General features: G+C 44.0%; 2 protein-coding genes, 1 long non-coding RNA gene and 1 pseudogene across 4 annotated transcripts in view; 2 read left to right on the top strand and 2 right to left on the bottom strand.

Moving 5' to 3' along the window:
- LOC115141986 (stromal interaction molecule 1-like) overlaps window positions 1-1,467 on the top strand; it is a 57,351-nt gene extending 55,884 nt beyond the window's left edge. For both annotated transcript variants that reach the window (XM_029681432.2, XM_029681434.2), the window contains exon 13: window positions 522-1,467. In XM_029681432.2, coding sequence (XP_029537292.1) covers window positions 522-1,056 — 535 coding nt within the window. In that variant the 3' untranslated portion in view covers window positions 1,057-1,467. The remainder of the gene's footprint in view (window positions 1-521) is intronic.
- A 4,411-nt stretch (window positions 1,468-5,878) lies between these two features.
- On the top strand, window positions 5,879-10,141 carry LOC135575068 (protein sel-1 homolog 3-like; annotated as a pseudogene).
- Window positions 10,142-13,343: 3,202 nt separating this feature from the next.
- On the bottom strand, window positions 13,344-13,957 carry LOC135575024 (uncharacterized). Its single transcript, XR_010465678.1, has 3 exons — window positions 13,774-13,957; window positions 13,508-13,635; window positions 13,344-13,404 (listed from the first exon to the last, which is right to left on the bottom strand). It is a non-coding gene; the product is annotated as an uncharacterized LOC135575024 (long non-coding RNA).
- Window positions 13,958-17,615, bottom strand: LOC115141317 (short transient receptor potential channel 2-like). The gene is made up of 9 exons (XM_065027225.1): window positions 17,601-17,615; window positions 16,649-17,341; window positions 16,131-16,331; window positions 15,871-16,035; window positions 15,425-15,599; window positions 14,620-14,820; window positions 14,289-14,451; window positions 14,046-14,146; window positions 13,958-14,010 (listed from the first exon to the last, which is right to left on the bottom strand). Exons 1-9 carry the CDS (start codon window positions 17,613-17,615, stop codon window positions 13,958-13,960), a joined length of 1,767 nt encoding a protein of 588 aa, XP_064883297.1.
- Window positions 17,616-19,157: the final 1,542 nt, after the last annotated feature.

Here is a 19,157-nt window from a genome sequence, read left to right as displayed (position 1 = left end):
CCATTTTGCAAACTGTGCATTAATACTTTTCTTTGAAAATCCATTTTGTTGTTTTATTCTTTCATATTTTAATTTTTTACATCCACTCCCAACCCGTGTCTTTCCTGGTTGCCCAACCTACCCTGACCCCTGCCTGCACTACTAACAGGAGTGGAGTTCCAGTTTCTGAGTAGTGCCCACAGTGTCCTTGGCTTTACAGGCATTGGATAGATTACCTTCAGCATGCAGTGCTTTAGCTTGGATCCCCTTTTCAGTCAGGCCCAGTGCAGAAACAATTCCTAGCCTCTACCCCATAGGTACCCCATAGTTCTGAAAGGATTATAAAGGTATAAGCATTCCATCTGGTGGTAAAACATCCACCTAGCCTATCAGAGGGGAAAATGGAGCTACTGCCATTGCTTATCTGTCCAGTTCTTTCAGATCTACCTGAAGTGCCTAGGTGGTAGAGGCGGTAGAATGTCTCTGGACCGGGCCTCACTGTCCCTCTCTTCCTCCACTGACTCTCTTCTGTTCTTCCACAGGGATCTGAACCGCTCAGACTCAGACTCCTCCCTGTCTCTCTCCCAAATCGGTGATCGTCTGTCCGCCTACAGCTCCAAGGGCCACCTGGTGAAACCCACCCCCTTACTGTATGGTCCCCCTGTCCGCTGCGCCTCCGACGAGCCCTCCCTGCATGCCCACACACCTAACGGAGGGAACCGTGTCCACGAGGGAGGAGCCCAGACCGAGCCAGTCCCCGAGAGCCCCATCCTGATGAAGAAGGTGTACAGCATCGAGAAGTCAGCCAGCCTGGGAGAGATGGACGTTGGCCTCATCGGTATGTCCATGTCAGAGTCCTCCTGCTCCCTCAGCCTCAACTCCACCGATGCCGACACCCCCTCCCCCACGGGGGGCCAGCCTGGGGCTGCAGGGGCCAAGGGAAGCAGCCGTATCCCTCAACTCTCCTCCAAGAAGAGCCCTCTGGAGGAAGACAGCGGCTCCACGGGAGAAGACACAGACTCCGTCGCCAGCCGTAAGAAACACACCTTCAAGATCTTCAAAAAACAGAAGAAATAATGACAAGGGCTACTGAAGACTTTTAAAGAGCTATTAAAGGTGTTTCACTTATTATTATTTCTGTTTTGGAAAACTTGTTTTGGGTTGTTCACTGGTCACAAGCGATGGCGCAAATCTTTGCCTTTAGGGTTTTCTAGGTACTTCCTCTGAGGGACTGTGGGAGCAAGCAGCTATTCAATGATGTTTGCAATGGGTGGTGTTGTATAGTGGAATGTAAGCACTATTTATTTAGCAGGAAAGTGTGCCAGTCGCTCAGAGGGAAACAAGTCTCCTGGATGGATGTCTTCTGTTTTACTTCAACCTGTATCAGTTTGCATGTCTTCACCTTTGTTTGACTGATATTTTCTGGATTATCTTAGGTGTGTGCTTGGTTCTTGTCCTTATTCTGCTTAGACAACACTTAAAAACTCAGCTGTTTCTTGTCGTTAATCCCTGACCACCTCCTTGTTATGTGTCAGATGGACATTGAGCACTTAATGCCAGTCAGTGTTGGTCAATGGTGAGGGGAGGGCGGGGGGCTGAAAAGGGCTGAACAATACTTGCAAAAACTTCTCGAGTCAATTGTGCTAACAAGAAATCTAGTAGTCAATGTTATCACAACTCTTCCAGTACAGCTGCAGACACAGCAAGACACACACAAGACAAACATTTCCCTGGGATAGAGCACCTTTAGAAGTGGAAGTGCTACCTTGTTTTAATCTCCTTGAAGACAAAGCTAGGTAGCCTGTGTAACTGCCTTGTCTATTTGTCCCAATCATAGCCCTGATCTAAGTTCCCTAATAGAGATTATTAAAATGACTATTTGAACTATATGAATTTCGTAACAATGTATGTTTATTGAAGTAAACCTCTACATTTGCAAATTGCCTACCATATCAATCTATGTTGTAATTGTAGGAGATATCACGTGAATCATTAGGAGTGCTGTAGGAGACGCTAATCTTTTTAAGTGCCAAAACAAAGACTCGGGTCCAGTGGCCTTTATTCTTGTCAACAACTATATATGTACTGTCTGTTGTAAGTTAGAGGCAGCTTTAGAATGAGTAGCACTGCCTTCTGTTTTTATCTGGGGACTAAAATCAGGTGATCAATTTGACATGGTCACCCACAACATTTCAAACGGGGAGTTGCAGGCAGCATTTGTAATTCGAAGACTCCCAAGTTGTGTGTTGAGCATTTTTTTGTTGTTTGCTACTTTAGCTTGGACTGTAGACGACCCAGATCACCCAGATCACCCAGATCACCTAGATCCACATTATACATCTCCAGAGTCGAGCACACAGTAATGGCATCTACAGGTCACCATTATAAACTCACTTGCCATTATTGGTTTTGTGAAAGCACATATGGTTTAGAAACGGATGTCACAATGCATTCTGGTAGTAGGGACTCTCCTAATAACTTCCTAAACAATTGACCTGCTCCTGAATCTGATAACCAAAGCAGTGCTGCTAACGACACCATTGCCCCCCAATGGAGGCCTCACACAGTGAGATTGATGGTATGGATGAAAAAGAAATGTCATATTCTTTCATTGATCAGTTGAAAACATGAACTTCCTATTGGTACTTTTTAAAGTGTAGTTTGTACCTCTTCTGCACGATGAAGCTGTAATATGGATTATGATGTCTGTCTGTTGCCAGGATACTGCACTGAGTTGTTTTGATGCATGTCAGCTACTGTATTAACGTCTATAATGGGCTTGAGGCAGAGTTCAGCTCGAGCATCATCTCTGTTCACCCCTACTTAAACCCCAACTTCTCATTTTGAGCTTCTATTTATGAATACATATATTTGTACAGAGAAAAACAAATATTTTGCATCTTCTGTGGCGTTCTCTCGACTTTTATGGCACTCCTGCATGATAGCAATAAACTATTTTGAATGAAAGACATGGACTGTGTTTATCAGATACGTCTTTGTTTGGGGGGAAATGATGCCAACACATAAAACAGTAGCAAGGTACGTGCTGTTATCACAGAGTAATTGGCACTGCATAATGAACAGACATGAATACCGGGATTTTGTCATTTATTATATATGCATTTGATTTGTTTACTTATCCCTCTAGTTCACAGGAAATCACAAGCGCAATATGTATTAAATGTGTGAATATTTTTGAATTACGTAACAAATTCAGAGCGAATTTTTGGTTGAGTTGACTGGATCCCGTCTCTCAAATAATCCCTAAATCTATTGGTCACGTGACGTGCCTGATTGCTTAGTGCTAACAGGGAGATGGGTCTGCATTATTTACTTAAGCACTTGTTTCGCTGCTGGACAAAGCAGGATGCAGTGGTGGGAAGAGTACCCGACTTGTTTCGCTGCTGGACAAAGCAGGATGCAGTGGTGGGAAGAGTACCCGACTTGTTTCGCTGCTGGACAAAGCAGGATGCAGTGGTGGGAAGAGTACCCGACTTGTTTCGCTGCTGGACAGTGGCGGGAAGAGTACCCGACTTGTTTCGCTGCTGGACAAAGCAGGATGCAGTGGTGGGAAGAGTACCCGACTTGTTTCGCTGCTGGACAAAGCAGGATGCAGTGTACCCGACTTGTTTCGCTGCTGGACAAAGCAGGATGCAGTGGTGGGAAGAGTACCCGACTTGTTTCGCTGCTGGACAAAGCAGGATGCAGTGGCGGGAAGAGTACCCGACTTGTTTCGCTGCTGGACAAAGCAGGATGCAGTGGTGGGAAGAGTACCCGACTTGTTTCGCTGCTGGACAAAGCAGGATGCAGTGGTAGGAAGAGTACCCGACTTGTTTAGCTGCTGGGAAGAGTACCCGATTGTCATTTTATTTTATCTTTATTTAACTAGGCAAGTCAGTTAAGAACAAATTCTTATTTTCAATAACAGCCTGGGAACAGATTTGTACCTTGTCGGCTCGGGGGTTTGAACTTGCAACCTTCCGGTTACTAGACCAACGCTCTAACCACTAGGCTACCCTGCCGCCTCTACACTCTAACCACTAGGCTACCCTGCCGCCTCTACACTCTAACCACTAGGCTACCCTGCCTCCTCTACACTCTAACCACTAGGCTACCCTGCCTCCTCTACACTCTAACCACTAGGCTACCCTGCCGCCTCTACACTCTAACCACTAGGCTACCCTGCCGCCTCTACACTCTAACCACTAGGCTACCCTGCCGCCTCTACACTCTAACCACTAGGCTACCCTGCCGCCTCTACACTCTAACCACTAGGCTACCCTGCCGCCTCTACACTCTAACCACTAGGCTACCCTGCCGCCTCTACACTCTAACCACTAGGCTACCCTGCCGCCCCTCCACTCTAACCACTAGGCTACCCTGCCGCCCCTCCTCTCTAACCACTAGGCTACCCTGCCGCCTCTACACTCTAACCACTAGGCTACCTACCTCCTCTACACTCTAACCACTAGGCTACCCTGCCGCCCCTCCACTCTAACCACTAGGCTACCCTGCCGCCCCTCCACTCTAACCACTAGGCTACCCTGCCGCCTCTACACTCTAACCACTAGGCTACCTACCTCCTCTACACTCTAACCACTAGGCTACCCTGCCGCCCCTTTGTCATACTTAAGTAAAAGTAAAGATGCCTTCATAGAAAATGACTCAAGTGAAAGTCACCCAGTAAAATACTACTTGAGTAAAAGTATTTGGTTTTAAATATGCTTAAGCATCATAAGTAAATGTAATTGCTAAAATATACTTAATTTAAGTATTAAATGTATAAATCATTTCAAATTCCTTATATTAGGCAAACCAGACAGCATAATTGTATTTTATTTTTTAAATGTATTCACGCATAGCCAGGGGCATGCTCTAACACCCAGACATAGTTTACAACTGAAGCATGTGTTTAGTGAGTCTGTCAGATCAGGGGCAGTAGGGAGGACCAGGTATGTTCTCTTTATACTGTGTGTGAATTAGACCATTTTCCTGTCCTGCTAAGCATTCCAAATGTAACTAGTACTTTTGGGTGTCATAGAAAATGTATGGAGTAAAAAGTACATAACTTTCTTTAGGAATGTAGTGAAGTAAAATTAAAAGTTGCCAAAAATCTAAATAGTAAAGTAAAGATACTCCAAAAAACCTACTTAAGCAGTACTTTAAAGTATTTTCACATAAGTACTTTTCACCGCTGGGAGGGTGTTAGTCAGGGTTCTTGTGATTGAACTTTTTCTCAGGTTTCTACCATTTCAAAAGGACAGCAAACATAGCTTTTGTAAACTAGATTTGACTATATGTCCCTTTTATTTGTGTATCTACTAGTAACCTTTTAATTTGACTGATTTTAGTGTTTGTCTTTCGTGTGCTAAAATAATTTAAACCTACTTTTTATTGAGCATCTTAAACAAATGAAACATCCCCACACTTGGACCATGAACCAGCATTACTTGGATAGGTGTTTATTCCTGTTTCTCCTCACCACGGTATTCCAGAGACACTGGAACTGTGAGCCGGGTGTACCTGCCTGACTGACTGGTGTACCTGCCTGACTGACTGGTGTACCTGCCTGACGGACTGGTGTACCTGCCTGACTGACTGGTGTACCTGCCTGACTGACTGGTGTACCTGCCTGACTGACTGGTGTACCTGCCTGATTGACTGGTGTACCTGCCTGACGGACTGGTGTACCTGCCTGACGGACTGGTGTAACTGCCTGACTGACTGGTGTACCTGCCTGACTGACTGACTGGTGTACCTGCCTGACGGACTGGTGTACCTGCCTGACTGACTGACTAGTGTACGTGCCTGACTGACTGACTGGTGTACCTGCCTGACTGACTGACTGGTGTACCTGCCTGCCTGACTGACTGGTGTACCTGCCTGCCTGACTGACTGGGTTGTGCCTGACACTCAGTGGGTACTCAGTGGCATGATGTGTGCCTGTGTCAGTGAGGAGGGATCTGAGGACAGTTACATGTCAGCCCAGGCTACTGCAGTGGTCAGCTTGCAGCCCACACCCCCTCTCGGTCCCCCCCGAAGCAGCATTAACTCTGCCCTGGCTGGGCTACACAGATGTTGTGGCTTGGACCACCATCTCACAATGCCCTGTGAAACAAGGGAATTACTCTAGTGTAGTTGGTGAGTTAGAAAAATGTCAGTCCAGAATGATACAATAGTTCACAATACAAAATGAAGATATTTACAGTAAAATCACATTGTGGACCACTCAAATAGAGTTTTGAGACTAAAATCAGTCCAAGTCAAGCAAGGTACTGTACTATCAGCAATTCATTTTCAACATATAAAAAATAATAATCTCCCATTTAGAGACGGATCATTTGTTGTCGTCCATGTTTGGCCCAACTGGAGAGAACTTTGGCATCACCAAGATGTTAAATGACTGTAGTAACGAGGTCCTGGAGTACTTGCGGCTCCAATCTATAAGATGTGGGCTTTGTGTTGGGTGATATTAATATAGGATGATATTTTAGACTTTTTTTCTCCTCTGTTGCCAGGTTTGTGTCCTCCATCTGGGTAGTCCTGACCCAACCCTGCCAGGAAAACGAGTACGGCGTCTATCATCACGGAGACGACCAAACAAACTGACACTCCCAATTTATTACTCAAAAGTTCAGGTTACATAATGCTCTTCCATCCTCACTTCTCAAACATTTTATTGCCTATTTCTTTATTAAAATATATATTTTTGTAGGTGTAGATCAGCTTTACAATTGCAGATAGATTGTGGTTTCCATGAATGTTATTGTCTGCATCATTTCCAATCCCCCATATATTTAATTTTGTAAATATGTATATATTTATATACACAATACCAGTCAAAAGTTTGGACACACCTACTCATTCAAGGGGTTTTCTTTATTTTTTACTATTTCTATATTGTAGACTAATAGTGAAGACATCAAAACTATGAAAAACACATCATGTAGTATCCAAAAAAGTAACAATCAAAATATATTTTAGATTTTAATTCTTCAAAGTAGCCACCCTTTGCCTTGGTTACTGCTTTACACACTCTTGGCATTCGGTTCATACTGCAGAACACAGGTAAGAATGAACCTGATAAAAGAAAGAGCACTAAAGCATTTTGAATATGTAAAGGGGAAGGGGGATACCTAGTCAGTTGTACAACTGAATGCCTTCAACTGAAATGTGTCTTCTGTATTTAATCCAACTCCTCTGAATCAGAGATGTGTGTGGGGGGGGCTGCCTTAATCGATATCCACGTCTTCGGCGCCCGGGGAACAGTGGGTTAACTGCCTTGATCAGGGGCAGAACGACAGATTTTTACCTTGTCGGCTCGGGGATTCCATCCAACAAGAACTGGTATCTTACAGGTTCTGAGATCCTATACACCTGTGTGACACGGACGGCTGCTTTGTGGTCAGTGGAGGTCCGTTTATGAGAGGAATTGTAGGATATTATGGACCGTTGGTGTAGTATCGTAACATAATACCTGACTTCAGGATGGTAAGAATCACAGTCAGACACATTCAAATCCATCTTTAATTAAACAAAACATGTTATACCTGTATTCACTCGTCTCCCACAGTCTGAAGTCGTTGTTCCAGACCATATTAGGAGTCTGAAATTGACTGGATGGCTACAGTCCTGTCAGGAGTTTCAGTTGGAGCTTCATGTCAAGTTGACTGGATATTTATTGAGAGCCAGACAGAAACAAGAGTCTGGTAATGATGTGTAACATCCACTAGATGGCATGATGGTGTATAAAATATTTAGTGGCTCACAAAGTTAGTGTCACTCCATCCAAACTGACACGACCTCTGTTTCCAGAGAACTGTATGGATGCTTATCATGAGCAGACATTAAATATCATCTAGCTGTGACACCACACTGTGAACCCTGGGAGACAACCAGTGCCCCTTAAAGACATTGTGCAGTATGACAGCCAAAGCTACTGGCCTCCAAGCATGGTAAGTAAGAGCTGGTTATAATGATAAATTCAACTATTTTTACCTCTGAAAGTGTCACACCAGCTAACACCATTAACAGCATTTAATGAGGATGTTGAAATGTCTAATGTTATTGTTTATACTGTATACCCAGGGGGCAGAAAGGTTGATCTGGCATCAGTGGGAAGAGCTCTGTACTCCTTGTCTCTTGTTTTAACTGCGTTAAGAGAGCACTGGATCCACTCGACTAGTTAACAGGATAATGGCCCTTCTGCTGCAACCTGTCTGTCTGGGGAACAACAGAGCTCTACACTCCTTGTCTCTTTTTTTAACTGTGTTAAGAGAGCACTGGATCCACTCGACTAGTTAACAGGATAATGGCCCTTCTGCTGCAAGCTGTCTGTCTGGGGAACAACAGAGCTCTGTACTCCTTGTCTCTTGTTTTAACTGTGTTAAGAGAGCACTGGATCCACTCGACTAGTTAACAGGATAATGACCCTTCTGCTGCAAGCTGTCTGTCTGGGGAACAACAGAGCTCTGTACTCCTTGTCTCTTGTTTTAACTGTGTTAAGAGAGCACTGGATCCACTCGACTAGTTAACAGGATAATGGCCCTTCTGCTGCAAGCTGTCTGTCTGGGGAACAACAGAGCTCTGTACTCCTTGTCTCTTGTTTTAACTGTGTTAAGAGAGCACTGGATCCACTCGACTAGTTAACAGGATAATGGCCCTTCTGCTGCAAGCTGTCTGTCTGGGGAACAACAGAGCTCTGTACTCCTTGTCTCTTGTTTTAACTGTGTTAAGAGAGCACTGGATCCACTCGACTAGTTAACAGGATAATGGCCCTTCTGCTGCAAGCTGTCTATCTGGGGAACAACAGAGCTCTACACTCCTTGTCTCTTGTTTTAACTGTGTTAAGCGAGCACTGGATCCACTCGACTAGTTAACAGGATAATGGCCCTTCTGCTGCAAGCTGTCTGTCTGGGGAACAACAGAGCTCTACACTCCTTGTCTCTTGTTTTAACTGTGTTAAGAGAGCACTGGATCCACTCGACTAGTTAACAGGATAATGGCCCTTCTGCTGCAAGCTGTCTGTCTGGGGAACAACAGAGCTCTACACTCCTTGTCTCTTGTTTTAACTGTGTTAAGAGAGCACTGGATCCACTCGACTAGTTAACAGGATAATGGCCCTTCTGCTGCAAGCTGTCTGTCTGGGGAACAACAGAGCTCTACACCTCTCATCAGTGCTCTACAGCAGTGGTGCAGAAGTGGAGAGGCAGGCCAATAAGGTGGGTGAATGAGTTTGGCTATTCAGGTGTCTGTCTTGATGACTAGAGCCAGGAGTTTATTTATACTTTATCCCTACTACTCTGACATCGCCAAGTGGACATTCTCTGACCAGCACAACCCCTCACCTCAGCAGGTAGGCCTTCGTGCTTGAATCGAGATCATCTCGGCAGTGTGTATTACACAATCCTAAAACAGGTCATTTAATGAAAACTACTCCTCCTCTGCTCTGTCTGTATTGTAGATGTTTGTAGAATCTATTTACTTGAACGAGGAAGTGCTGATGTTCCAAATCAAAGGAAACCATGATATCTTCCACTGGCTAAAACTCCAGGCCCACAATGGAGCCGCAGATGCAGAGGTTCTATTCATCTGTCTGATGGTTTCCAATATTAAACATCATCTGACGAAATCTTTGTGATAATGGGTGAACTGCTCTTCTATAGCAAGCTGTGGCCCGTATGCTGTTCTGGGGCCAGCAGGGCGTGTCTCCAGACAGCCAGACTGCTGTGAGACACTATGAGAGAGGAGTTGTCTGTCTGCGGGGACCCAGTGTCCATGTAAAACTAGGCCATAGTCCTCATACAGGTCCGAGGTGAAACACTCAGTTTGATGACACAGTCATCAGTCTCTGTAGTCATTCTAAGTTCAATGATAGTAAAGTCTTTTGACAAGACCATCATTACATTTAAGGGCCAAGGAGTCAAGAAAGACATTCCAAGGGCAGTAACTTTCCTGAGGAAGCAGTAGAGCAGGTTGGTCCAAATTATGTTCTGAACGTTATCATTATGCATGGACTGTAGGACTACAATGACACCTTCACAATTGCTCATCATACCATTCTATCCCACAGGGTTTCACGCCAGCGATCAACGCCCTTGGCTGGTGCTATGAGCAGTTTGAGAAGGACTACTATTTTTGCAAATTTATTTTAAATAAATGAACTACCACATTTACATAAGTATTCAGGCCCTTTACTCAGTACTTTGCTGAATCACCTTTGGCAGCGATTACAGCCGCCAGTCTTCTTGGGTATGATGCTACAAGTTTGGCACACCTGTATTTGGGGAGTTTTTCCCATTCTTCTCTGCAGATCCTCTCAAGCTCTATCAGGTTGGATGGGGAGTGTTGCTGACCAGCTAATTTCAAGTCTCTCCAGAGATGTTTGATCGGGTTCAAGTCCGGCTTCTGCCTGGGCCACTCAAGGACATTCAGAGACTTGTCCCGAAGCCACTCCTGCGTTGTCTTGGCTGTGTGCTTAGGGTCGTTGTCCTTTTGGAAGGTGAACCTTCGCCCCAGTCTGAGGTCCTGAGCGCTCTGGAGCAGGTTTTCATCAAGGATCTCTCTGTACTTTGCTCCGTTCATATTTCTATAGACAGGTATCTGCCTTTCCAAATCATGTCTAATCAATTGAATTTACCACAGGTGGGCTCCAATCAAGTTGTCCAATCAATTTCTAGTCTCATAGCAAAACGTCTGAAAACACATGTAAATTGGATATTTCTGTACATAAAAAAAAATAAAAAGCAAAAACAATGTTTTCGCATATGTGCAAAGACTCCAACGGCACAGCTGAGTCCTACTTGCCCTGCAGATTTGCGATATTCAGTGCACATCTGCAGTCTTTCCAAAAGACCAAGTTATATATGATGTTGGAATATTGAACTTGTAATATTCAACATAGATGTCTTCTCTTCCTCAGGTCTCTGGTACTGTGGTAGTTGCAGTTCAACCAATCCTCTTCATCATCCCCTGTGTTCTCAGGGAGCGTGGCATCATGTCTTATCATCACTAGAACCAGGAAGTCCATCAGCCTATCATGTCTTATCATCACTAGGACCAGGAAGTCCATCAGCCTATCATGTCTTATCATCACTAGGATCAGGAAACCCATGTGTCACACCCTGATCTGTTTCACCTGTCTTTTGCTTGTCTCCACCCCCCACCAAGTGTCTCCCATTTGTTCCCATTTATCCCCTGTGTATTTATACCAGTAGTTTCTGTTTGTCTGTTGCCAGTTTGTCAAGCCTACCAGCATATTTTCCTGTACTTGTTTTTCTAGTCTGTTTTCTAGTCCTCCCGGTTCCGACCTTTTCTGCCTTCCTTGACCTCGAGCCTTTCTACCGTCCTGTACCCATCTGACTCTGTCCTGGTTTACAAACTTCTGCCTGTCCTCGACCTGCCTCTTGCCTGCCCCTTGTCTATTAATGAATATCAGAGACTTGAACCATCTGCCTCCTGTGTCTGCATTTGGGTCTCGTCCTGTGTCTTTATACCATCAACCTATCATGCCTTATCATCCCTAGGACCAGGAAGCCCATCAGCCTATCAAAACTATGAGGAAGATGACGGTATCAGGAGCAACTCCCAGGAAGCAATTTTTTTCACACATTGTATTCTCATTTTACAGATTTTGTTTTTATAGCTAAAGATAAATTGTCTTTTGTGTTTTTATCTTTGTTTTATCTGGAATGAAGATAGTACAATGTCCAAAATGTAATGTATAAATTCATTCCTATGTACTGTATGATCATGGTTTACAGAACTTTCTTTTGATTGAGGTGTATCAATAAAGCAAACTGATTTGACAAATCATTGTTTTTTATTGACTGGGGCTCCAGTGTAGAACAGATCATTCAGGGGGTGGGGAGTGACTAATACCGTGGTGTCCCTGAACATAGTCATTTCCCAGGCCCATAGAGGACTGTGCTCTTGGCCTCTGGGCTCCAGGGCTCCTGGTAATGAATGACTGGTCACGCCCCAGGGGTTCACCAGGCCTGGCACAAACAGCAGGTGAACAGCAAGCTGACACCTGTACACAGACACACTGGAGCCTGGAAAGCACACAGTTACCCTTCTAATTGAAACAACATGAAATGACTGAGTCATGAGCTGGATGGGTAACATTGTAGTCTGTTTTAATGTGTGGTAACGTCACAGTCCGATCTCCCCATACACTCAAAAGCAGGCAGTACGTTACGTTGACAGGTTATGACAAGTTATGTCAGCTGTTATGAAATATTATGACATAGCGTGTTATGACACTGGGTGTCAAATAAAGTGTTACCATGTTTTTTCATACAAGAGTTCTCTATATAGACATGTTATGGTACAGTAAACGTAATTACTACATTTTAAACTGATCATCAGGTTATCCATGCAATTATTTGGTCATTTTTTTCTACTCATAAACATGCTTTTGCTAATTGCTACATTGTTATGACACGCATAATCAGACAAAATATGTAGGAGTGGTAGATTTCTCACATAATGGTAGGCAACTTACATAATAAGCAAGCATAGCTGTTGTGAATATTTACAGAAAGCTATCAGGCAGGGATTACATCACTACATGATGCTAGTGTTTTCTTCCACTGTCCCTGTGTGCAGGTACTCTCTGTTTCTCTCTCCAGGAACTCCTGCTCACTATGGGACTCAGGGCTGATGTCTGGGGAAATCTCACTGTTGTTTGTGGGGGTGGTTTTCTCTGTAAACACCTCCTGGGATTATTTCTGTTTTCCCCTCCTCTTTCTTCCCCTCCTTCACCACCCCTACGAGGTGCAGATTGACTCGTAACAGGTCTGGGCTATTCCCCATTGCCTCATTTTTATCAAAGTTCTTAAAGTTGTTCTTTGCTCCTTTTATGTACTTGCCCAGGAAGTTGCCTCCATCGCCCTTTGAGCCAAAGGACTTGCTGTTCTGCAGGTTCTGATAGAACTTCTTCATATCAGAGTGAAGTCTCCCCACCCCTTTGTTCAGCTCTGTGATCCTGTTCCCCACATCTGTTTAAAAACAAAAACTCCATGAGAGATAGAAACACAAAGAACAATATGTAGCAGTCACTGTTCTGGACTTTAGGTCAAGGTACCTGTATAGGGCTAACACATGCTTTACTGTGGGCACATTTAGTCCCTCTACCTTTACGTGTCGCCTCTCCAAACTCCCTGCGGGCTGCTTCTATGTAGCGCTGTACCAGCGCCTTGACCACCTGCAGGCGATATGACACTCGGTCCATCCCTGCCTCTCCACTGTTGTTCATTGTACTGTTGGACTGGAAGTGTAAAGGAAAAAACGTATGAGTCTGAAGTGATTATGCTTCTGTGTAGTAAGGTTGGTAAAAAAATGTATATATATCTATAACCCACCATAGAGGCAATAGGAGGATAGTCTGGAATCTTCTTTCGGTTGCAGCAACAGAAAAAGCCCCTATGACAAAGGAAAAAAAAACACTTGCAGAACGGTTTGATGACAAATTCCACTGTTTAAAGCTTGTTACAGAGACCGGTGTTGCAGTCAGTGGCCAGCCTACCTCAGTAAGTAGAACAAGGCCTTTGGAGAGGGGACGAGGTTGAAGGGTACAGGTATAGTGGAGCCCTCTCTGAAGTAACTCAAGTAGAGCTTTGAACGAGCAAACTTCCATTCAACATCAGCATCATCCTGACAGGGACCAAAAGGATGGCAGTCAAAGAGGACATTGTTAAAACATGTTTTTTAAATAAGTTTCCCTCACATGTATCATGCACATGTTAACATGTTTGATATATTGATTTGCGATGCAAGATTATTATTTTATACCTCTATCTTCTGGAATGAATTAGTGATCATGGCGATAAGCATATTGAGCAGGATAATGACAATGACGAGAGTGAAGACCCCATACAGGACCCTGCCCACAAACTGAGCCAGGACAAAATCTGGCATGTCCACATAGCCTTGATTAGATGCACCAAACATGGTCCAGAAGAGAAAGCTGAAGGTTTCATTGAAGCTGAAACCAAAGGAAAAGTGCAATAGGAATGAATGCATAGAGCTCTGTAGGTTTGGAAGATTTTGGTAAAGATTAGAACTGTCATACCGTCCAAGATGTGGAGAAGTTGCGTAGGGCACGTAGATATTATTCAGTCCACAGAGAAAAGCTGTTCCAATGATCATCAAGACAAACATGAACCTAAAGGAGAAGAGGGAAGAAGTGTTGTATTTGTGTTGTAGTTATTTGAACTGTACAACATTAAGTTCATTTATATATTTGCGCATTACTTTCTGGAGTGTCATTTCGAAATACAAAGTGTCCTGACGTGTCCTTGTCTTACCTCATCATGTCATCTATCATTATACCAATGGAGATCTGTAGAGTACCCAGAGACTCATGGGCAGGCAGGATGTAGGCCAGTCGGGTGAAGCTGAGCATGCTGGTCACAGCGAACAGAATCTCTGAGATCAGCTGAGGGTCCTCCTGCCACCATTCATCCCGCACTGCAATAAGACAGGAAATAGCCATACATGAAGATTCATAAAGATCAGTACGATTAAACTCAATAGTGTCCTTTAGGTGATCATATGCAGTAACAGGATATTGAGTTGTATGATACGGAATTAAATATAATATACAATACCGATGTCTTGTTGGTATGTACAGCTCACCTGTTTGGGTGAAGTAGGCACACTTCTCAACCAAGTTTTGGTCTTGGCAAACAAAATGACCAATTGCCATGATGAGGACTCTCAGACCGAAGGAGGCCAAGTACATGCTGAGTACTATCATGTCCAGAATGTTGGACCAGTCCACGATGTAACCCCTCAGACCCTCCGCCCACACATTCTTACACTCACTCCAGAAGAAACCTAGAGGGGAAGGATCATGTCGTTCCCATATTTTCATATTATGCTAATAGCATTTATAGTTCAACTTTCATCTCTAACGTGCTACATACACTGAGTATACCAAACGTTAGGGACACCTTCCTAATATTGAGTTTCCCTCAGAACAGCCTCAATTTGTCGGGGCTTGGACTTTACAATGTGTCGAAAGCGTTCCACAGGGATAATGGTCCATGTTGACACCAATGCTTCCCACAGAGTGTGAAAAACCCAGCAGCATTGCAGTTCTTGACAGAAACCAGTGCACCTGGCCTCTACTACCATACCCTGTTCTAAAGGCACTTAGATTTTTAGTCTTGCCCATTCACCCTCTGAATGGCACACATACGCAATCCATGTCTCAATTGTCTCAAGGCTTTAAAAATCCTTCTTTAACCTGTCTCCTTCCCTTCATCTACACTGATTGAAGTGGACCTGGATTCACCTGGTCAGTCTATTTCATGGAAATAGCAGGTGTTCTTAATGTTTGTACACTCAGTGTATAAAGGAGCCTATACTTTACAAAGAGTTTGTGGTATGAGAGATTGATGAATGGATAGTAAAGAATTACAACATAACATAAACCTACCGACCACCCAGATCATATGGAGGGAGTTGTAGAGGATGTTTTGCTGCCGGGATGCGAACTCATCGCGGTACAGCTCCATGAAAATAGACTCAGCTAGAAGGGCGATGATGAACCACAGGTAGGAGGCAGAGTGCAGCAGGAATTTGATCACAGGTATCTTCAAAGTCTTTCCAATCTGAAATAGAAACACAAATCCTTACAACACATCTGAAAAATGTATTTTACGCTAGGGCTGGATTCAATCAATATCGGGGGAGGTATCGTGGAAGATCCGCGTTAAAAAGTGAAGACAATTTCCGATTGAGCTGACATATGCAGTGTTAACCGTGAATGCAGTCTCCGCAAACACAGGAACATTGTCTTTAAATTTAAATTGAGCCATAAACTCGGAACTTCCACAAAACTTCTGTCATATGGATTGAATCCAGGCCCTACTCTTAGCTCACCTTGGACTTGGGAGCGACCCAGTAGATCATACAGAGGAGAGGCATGGTGAAGAAGATCCCAAGAGACACCGTGAGCTTCCAGACCGTCTTGCTGCCCCGCCACCCTGGGATGTTTCCACACCAAATGGACGACAGCACTTGCTGGCAGATGGGATGACTCACAAACTAGAAGAGGAGAAAAAACTGTGAAAGTAACACACATTTGAAGATAATTTAGTTTGAGTACAATACAGGTGGTATGGGGTAGGTAAAGTAGTTACCAGTTTTTGATTGTAATTGACTGCAAGGCGTAGGCGTGACAGGGTTGGAATCCCCTCCTCAAAGGTCTGCTCGTCCAGTTCATCTTCATTATCGTCATCACAGATGTTCAGGACCGTTGTGACCTCACTCTGGTTGCGACACATGGCCAGCATCTCCACTGCGAACTCCTGACACAGCTCTTCCAGGCTCAGGTACTGGGGCTGAGGAACACAAACAGAGACATACAGAGACTGAAACAACTAGATACACCAGCAGACCTTTAGATATGTGAGCCTCCGTTCTTCCTTTTCTTGACTTCATGTGAGCTAACATTCATATTTGATTTACTTTACCTTGATGTTAAAATGTTACCAACAAATTGGCTCATTCATCCCCCCTCCTCCCACCTGTAACTATTCCCCAGGGTGTTGAGAATGAGAATGTGTTCTCAGTCAACTTACCTGGTAAAATAAGGGTAAAAACTGTAAATAATATTGTACTACGTTGTCATTTACCCACAACATCAATTAACTCATACCTTAAATTCAGGTTCTTTCTTGGAGAGCATGCGTAGCTCCCGACTGAGTCTGAAGGCACTGAGCATGGCATCCTCTGTGGTGATGGAGAGGTATGCCCGGCTGGCCATGCCCCGGTAGGTGTTGATACGAGACAGAGAGAACTTCAGCAGGTCATACTGACGGCCGTTCCTGCACTCCAGACAGGTACAGGAGATAGAGTGAGGCAGAGGGATGGCATGACCCTTCTTAGTCAACATGGTGACAATGTCATACAGGTCCTTCTGACAGGCCAGGGTCAGCGGGGTCACTCCGGGGGCAAACTGGGAGTCATCAATGGAGTGGTCAAATATGGCCATGGAGAATGAGCGCACATCCATCTTATTGCCCTTTTCCTGGTCCAGGCGGTCCAGGAGCCTCTTGACCACCCGGGGCTGGTTGGTGTCCACCGCCACCAGCAGCGCCTCGTAGATCTGCCTAAAGTCAAACTTGACGCCCAGCATCAGAGCGGAGAAAGTGTCCTCATTGCCCATGCGGATGGACAGATTCAGGGCTTCTCTCCACAGACGGTCCTCAGACTCATCCAGCTGGCGGATGATGCCATCCCCTGTGGACAGCAGGCTGCCCACCAGAATTACGTTGTCTTCCTGAATGGCTGCTATCAGCTCCGGGGGGAAATTAAGCTTTTTGTTCACAATCGCCTGCCATTGGTCTGGCTGAGAGAGGATTTAACATGACATGTTGTAATGTACAGTAATTGAATGCAATTATCCAGAATATTGTGTTATGAACCACAATTTTACTCAGTAATACTTTCCGCATTTATATTATATAGTATCTACAATAGTTGTTGTTTTTATCTCATAGTAGGCTATATATATCAGAGTAATCAGTTATTCAAACATTCAAAGTGTTAACCCAAAAGTTTTGTTTACATAAAACGGTACAGCAATATTAGAGCACAGGAAGTCTTACCGTAATATTGTCCATGTTGGTTAGCAGGGAAAACAAATGAAATCCTCCTTGTCGAGAACCTTCATCTGTAATGCATAATGTAAGTCCATATAAGACTGGTCGCTAATTCGTACTTGAGGAGAACAGACTGAGACCTAATGCTCCAGACAGTCAGAGCAGAGACCTGTTGCCTCTGTGTTGCCTGTTTTTACCTCTGTAGATCAGCACTGGGGATTCCCACCAGAGCACGTTAACGCAACAGAACAACCAGTAACAGGCGCCTCCCAAGAGGAGTACACCAATTATCACAGAGCATCTCATCGAGGTTTTAGGATTTGTACAGTGTCTCATTTCTCTTCAATGTTTCTACATCATTTTAATTCTGATCTCAGACCTGGAAATGGGTATCTGTGGTGTATCAACAATGTAGGCATTTTAAGATCCCACAAAAGGGCTATGGCCTTGTTGCTTATAACCTAATGTAGGTTATCGACTGATGTTCACATAGATTTTACAACTATGGTCCATCAACAAAGTGACCGTCTCCAACAATAGGCTATGTGCAGAGTATACCTCGATATAAAATCATTTAAAGTATAAAGATATAATTTGTATAAAAATGAACATTTCTGATAGACAATGAAAACAGCAGGAACCAATTAATGAGAGGCACGAAACCTGTGCATAAAAGGCATGCACTTGACTGGCGCGCTCACACAGATATGGCAGAGGAAACTCACAGATATGGTGAGTGGAGACAGGTTTGCGTTTTCCCAAAAGAAATACAAACATTTCTATATAACTGGGAACCAAACTGGCGTTTGTTTGTTTATATGACTAATAATGTACAAATCATGCTTGACGTGACTATTGGTAGAATAGTTAAGTCAGATAGCAATGTTCGTAACAAACAACTAGGCTAGACGGTTCGTGATAATCCCTTTTTATGGAGGGAAATGTCTGACACAGAGGCGTCATACAGCCATTATTTTAGAGGGGGCACAAAGTATATGAGGAGAGAGTGGGGTGTTGTGGAGGAGGGTTCTGGAATTCAGAGAATTTTGCATTTTTAATTCTGTTTTCGTTCTGTGTAAATTGAACGTCCCACCCACCCCTCTCTCCCTTTGTCCTCAGAACAGCCTCAATTCGTCGGGGCATCGACTCTACAAGGTAAACGGGAAAGTGTTGAGTGTGAAAAACCCAGCAACATTGCAGTCCTTTGACACAAACTGCCTGGCACCTGCTACCATACCTCTTTCAAAGGCACTTACATTTTTTTGTGTTGCCCATTGACCCTCTGAATGGCACATATTCACAATCCATGTCTCAAGGCTTAAAACTCCTTCTTTAACTTGTCTCCTCCCCTTCATCTACACTGATGGAAGTGGATTTAACAAGTAACATTAATAAGGGATCATAGCTTTCAGCTGGATTCACCTGCTCAGTCTGTCATGGAAAGAGCAGGTGTTTTTAATGTTGTGTATACTTCGTGTATACTACTCACACACTTTGTATTGCATATTTGTATTATTTACCTGAATTCCTTACCACCCCACTAAATGTGCCACTACCAAAACA

Source organism: Oncorhynchus nerka, linkage group LG14, assembly GCF_034236695.1.
Source record: "Oncorhynchus nerka isolate Pitt River linkage group LG14, Oner_Uvic_2.0, whole genome shotgun sequence".
Lineage (NCBI taxonomy): Eukaryota > Metazoa > Chordata > Actinopteri > Salmoniformes > Salmonidae > Oncorhynchus > Oncorhynchus nerka.
The sequence above is the reverse complement of the archived record's forward strand: the minus strand, read 5'-3'. Positions and strand labels throughout refer to the sequence as shown.

Coding starts and splice junctions, on each gene's coding strand:
- LOC115141317 (XM_065027225.1), bottom strand. Junction 16,332..16,648: donor AGAAAGAACCTGAATTTAAG/GTATGAGTTAAT, acceptor TGTGTTCCTCAG/CCCCAGTACCTGAGCCTGGA. Junction 14,147..14,288: donor ATGATAGATGACATGATGAG/GTAAGACAAGGA, acceptor CTTCTCCTTTAG/GTTCATGTTTGTCTTGATGA.